The sequence below is a fragment of the Notolepis coatsorum genome (assembly GCF_963971535.1).
Source record: "Notolepis coatsorum genome assembly, contig: SCAFFOLD_5079, whole genome shotgun sequence".
Taxonomy (NCBI): domain Eukaryota; kingdom Metazoa; phylum Chordata; class Actinopteri; order Aulopiformes; family Paralepididae; genus Notolepis; species Notolepis coatsorum.
Genome location: NW_028170618.1, coordinates 1 through 5,000, shown reverse-complemented (window position 1 = coordinate 5,000; position 5,000 = coordinate 1). Strand labels below are relative to the sequence as shown.

The 5,000-nt window shown below is 43.3% G+C and overlaps 1 protein-coding gene across 1 annotated transcript; it reads left to right on the top strand.

The window, feature by feature from the left end:
* Window positions 1-887: 887 nt before the first annotated feature.
* On the top strand, window positions 888-4,994 carry LOC311248481 (long-chain-fatty-acid--CoA ligase 4-like; the record flags this gene model as incomplete). The annotated part of the gene is made up of 3 exons (XM_084339355.1): window positions 888-962; window positions 1,975-2,166; window positions 4,894-4,994. Coding segments are annotated over 3 exons (368 nt in total), but the record flags the coding sequence as incomplete, so codon positions are not given.
* Window positions 4,995-5,000: the final 6 nt, after the last annotated feature.

Sequence of the window (5,000 nt, the reverse complement as noted above, 5' to 3'; positions counted from 1 at the left end):
TCGCCGACGCCCACACGTGTGTGGGATTTACCCTGTGAGGAGCCACGTCGAGTCTGCCCCTCAGAAGCCTGAGGCAGGCTAGCTTTCTTCACTGTGGAGCTACAGGCTACGGAGAACAGCTGTATTCGTCTGTGGATCAAGATCTTATTGCACCGTCTCCCGTACTCGGAGTCTCCTTATCATCGTTGACCCAGACTCTATTACCGACAGATCCTCTACCCTTGCTGGCTTACAACCGGGGGGACCCTTCCAGTATCTCCCGCTATATTACTAGTGTACCATAGATATAATTCCCTAAGATTCAGGTTGTATAATTACCTCATGCGTAACCAGAGAATTCGTTATTGATTTGCCTACGCACATTCCTTTGCCTTATAAGCGCATTCAAAGTGAAATAGAGAAGTATATTATGTACCTTTTGCTGCAATAAATACTTAATTACAACTTTGTGTGGAACCGATTCATTGTGGGAAGTGTTCATCATTATATATATATATATATATCATGTACTGTATGGCCAGTAATTAAAGTGCATAAGACGGTAGTGGTTTAATGATACCATACTTATCAATACAGTATTTACAAGAGACTTAAGTTTAAGTCAAGCACTTTCATATATGTTTAAGTTTAAGTCAAGCACTTTGATTATGTTATGTTGTCTGTTTAAAGAGTGCAATAAATGATTTTATTGAAAAAATAATCGTGTGAGAGAATCTTGATCTCAATTCTTAGAGAGAAAAATCGTGATTCACATTTTAGCAAGAATCGTGCTGCAGCCCTACTTGAAACCATAAAAAAAAGAAATTGCAATCGATGCGTCTCTAAAAAGTCTGCATTATATTTTATTTCCAGTTGAGTTTAACGCCGGTGTTTTGTTTGTGTTTCAGTGTCAGACTACAGCACGGGGCGGGTCGGAGCTCCACTAGTCTGCTCAGAGATCACCCTGAAGGACTGGCAGGAGGGTGAGTGGAATAATAATAATAATAATAATACATCTATTATATATAGCGCTTTTCCAGGTGCTCAAAGACGCTTTACATGGGTAGAAGAGACAAAACTAAGGCAAAACAAAAAACAGAACAAAAATAATACATGACAAAATTAAATAAATCCGACAGAATTAGAGGTCAAAAGCAAGATTGAAAAGGTGGGTTTTGAGAGCTGATTTAAAAGATGTCAGGGTGTTTGCATCACGGATATGGCTGGGGAGGGCATTCCAGAGGGAGGGGGCAGCAGCAGCAAAGGCCCTGTCGCCCCAGGTCCGGAGCCTGGTCGTGGGAGGTGTTAGGAGGTTGGCATCTGCAGACCTAAGGCGACGGGTGGGCGTGTGACGGTGGAGGAGGTCGGACAGGTAGGGAGGGGCAAGGTTGTTGAGGGCTTTGAATGTGATGAGTAGTATTTTAAATTGTATCCTGTATTTGATTGGAAGCCGTGGTCGTGGAGGACAGGGGTGATGTGATCAGAGCGACGGGTGGAGGTGAGCATGCGGGCAGCAGAGTTTTGGACATATTGCAGTTTATTGAGGATAGTGTTTGGTGAGCCGTAGAGGATGCTGTTGCAGTAATCTAGTCTTGAAGATATGAATGCATGAACCGGTGTTTCAGCAGCGGAGAGTGATAGGGAGGGGCGGAGACGAGCAATGTTCCGGAGGTGGTAGAAGGCCGATTTGGTTATGTGGTTCACATGGGGGAGGAAAGAAATGGTGGAGTCCAGGATGATGCCAAGGTTATGGACGTGAGTGGAGGGGGTGATCCTGGGTGTGGCTGGTGAGGGATTTTGGACCGATAATGATGAATAACGGTTAACCGTCTGTAGTGTGATAGTAAAGGGTTAACCTTCTGTAGTGTGGTAGTGAAAGGGTTTAACGTGTTCTGACAAAGTCATGGATTGAAACCTTGGCTTCATATGGACAGAAGCTCTATTGTTTATGTATATATAATATATATATATACACCCTCTTATGTTCTTTTAAAGGAGGTTACTACAGTACAGACAAGCCCAACCCCCGAGGAGAGATTCTGATTGGCGGGCCGAACGTCACCATGGGCTACTACAAGAACGAGGCCAAGAACCGCGAGGACTTCTTCGTGGACGAGAGCGGTCAGCGCTGGTTCTGCACGGGAGACATCGGCGAGGTGCACCCCGACGGCTGCCTCAAGATCATCGGTGAGGAGACTGGAGTGGCAGGGAGGGGTGGACCTAGGCCCGGGGCCATTCATCGATTTAATTAGAATTCATGATTTAGGACGATTAAAAAATTAAAAAAAAAAAAAAAAATCCTTTTATTTTTTTATTTTTATAGTCACCTTTTATTTTACAAAAAGTTATGTATCGTATATATATAAAAAAAATATTAAGTGAAGATTGGTGAAAGTTAGGTTTGCACTTCAATCCCAATAGGGAAATTCATCTTGGTTTGATTTTTTTTGGTGTAAAATAAAAACAAAGCTTATTTGAATGATTTCCTTGGCGTTTCTAGTTTTTAAGAGAAAAAAATCGATTTAAATCTGATGTGGTGTGAAAAAATTGGAGATTTTTATTTTTAGGCCGTATCGCCCAGCCCTAGATGGACCTATAGCAAACTCTTTTCTCTTGATCGTCCAATCACAACCGTTGCGTTCCTCGGTCTCGATCTGACCCCCTCCGCACAGCCATTCTGACCCTGGGAGTGTAACCCGTTCTGCATTTGGTGTGTTTTGCACTAAAAATAGATAAAAAAAACAAGAGTAGCAAAACAGAGAAGAGAAAAAAATTTGTAAACATAGGCAGCAATACACATTTAAATAGATCAGAGTACTTAAAAAAACATTTAAAAGCAAAGGACACAGTAACAAAACGATACAACAACAACACAGTAAGACAATAAGAAGGTGTATAGACCTGCAGCAGCTCAGAGAGGTAGGGTGGAGCAAGGTCATGAAGAGCTTTAAAAGCAAATAAATGAATTTTAAAATGAATCCTAAAGTGCACTGGGAGCCAGTGGAGTGAGGATAAAATCGGTGAGATGTGGTCATATTTACGAGTGCCAGTTAAGACGTGCAGCGGCGTTCTGCACCATCTGAAGGCGAGCCACTGAGGATCCACTCACCCCTATATAAAGTGATCCACTCACCCCTATATAAAGTGATCCACTCACCCCTATATAAAGTGATCCACTCGCCCCTATATAAAGTGATCCACTCGCCCCTATATAAAGTGATCCACTCACCCCTATATAAAGTGATCCACTCACCCCTATATAAAGTGATCCACTCACCCCTATATAAAGTGATCCACTCGCCCCTATATAAAGTGATCCACTCACCCCTATATAAAGTGATCCACTCACCCCTATATAAAGTGATCCACTCACCCCTATATAAAGTGCATTGCAGTAATCCAGCCCAGTACAAACAATGTCTCGTCACAAAGTACATTGATTAGCATCTTGATTATATAAGAAATATTATACAAGAATATTTTACTTACATTTGTACTTGATTTAAAAATAATAATAATAATCTGACTGTTTATAGTCAGTGGTGGAAGATGTACACAATCACTTTACACAATTACTTTACTCAAGTAAAGGTAAAAGTAGAAATCCCCTGATAGAATAATACTCTGGTAAATGTAAAAGTCCTCCATTCAAAACGCCACTCCAAGTAAACGGAGGGAAAGTATTTCATATTGAATGCATTAAATCTGGAGAGTGAACATCCTGTATTGCGGTGCTTGGAGTGTCCAGCTCCCTTCACGAGCCTCCTTGTTAAAGTGGCTGTTGATCCACTTAGCGCTGAACTAATTTCCCCTTAACAGTTGGCTTCGACATTTAAAGTGCTCCGTTTTCATCATCGCTCGTTTTGTATTCTTTCAAAAGTAGCCTGGGTGCAGATGAACTCAGTCGAGTTAAGAGACAATATTTTTCCCCGTGAAATGTAGCGGGTAAAAAGTACAAGGTTCTGTCAAATGAAATGAAAGTACCTCTGGAGTTGTACGTTAAGTCCAGTATCAAATTTCAAATCAAATCAAATGTATCTGTAAGGCCCGACAACACACGTTAATGTCCCCATGGGCCGGACACGTCTTCTTTAAGGCCCGACAACACACGTTAATGTCCCCATGGGGCCGGACACGTCTTCTTTAAGGCCCGACAACACACGTTAATGTCCCCATGGGCCGGACACGTCTTCTTTAAGGCCCGACAACACACGTTAATGTCCCCATGGGGCCGGACACGTCTTCTTTAAGGCCCGACAACACACGTTAATGTCCCCATGGGGCCGGACACGTCTTCTTTAAGACCCGACAACACACGTTAATGTCCCCATGGGCCGGACACGTCTTCTTTAAGGCCCGACAACACACGTTAATGTCCCCATGGGGCCGGACACGTCTTCTTTAAGGCCCGACAACACACGTTAATGTCCCCATGGGCCGGACACGTCTTTTTTAAGGCCCGACAACACACGTTAATGTCCCCATGGGCCGGACACGTCTTTTTTAAGGCCCGACAACACACGTTAATGTCCCCATGGGGCCGGACACGTCTTCTTTAAACAAGTCAAGAAGAAACATCACAATGAATCAAGAACAAAACAAAAACACCATGAATGCAACCCTCCCAGACATACCCCACGTGAAGGTATGGAAAAAACTCACTAAAACCCAGCAATAGGAAAAAATGCACCACAGGCAATGTGGAGGAGAGAAACATTAGAAGGGCCGTTCAAGGGGGATCTCCCTTCTTAGATGTCGGTGATAGTAGTGTTGCAGTGAAACGGGCGAACATTTGGTAAGCATGCACACATATACAGTAGTGTTGTGACTGAACCTGACAGTGTTGTGACTGAACCTGCCATGTGGACAGTGTTGTGACTGAGCTGTTGGTGTTGTTGTTGTTGTTGTGGACAGACCGTAAGAAGGACCTGGTGAAGCTGCAGGCTGGAGAATACGTCTCTCTGGGGAAAGTGGAGGCCGTGCTGAAGAACTGCTCCTTCATAGACAACATCTGCGCCTAC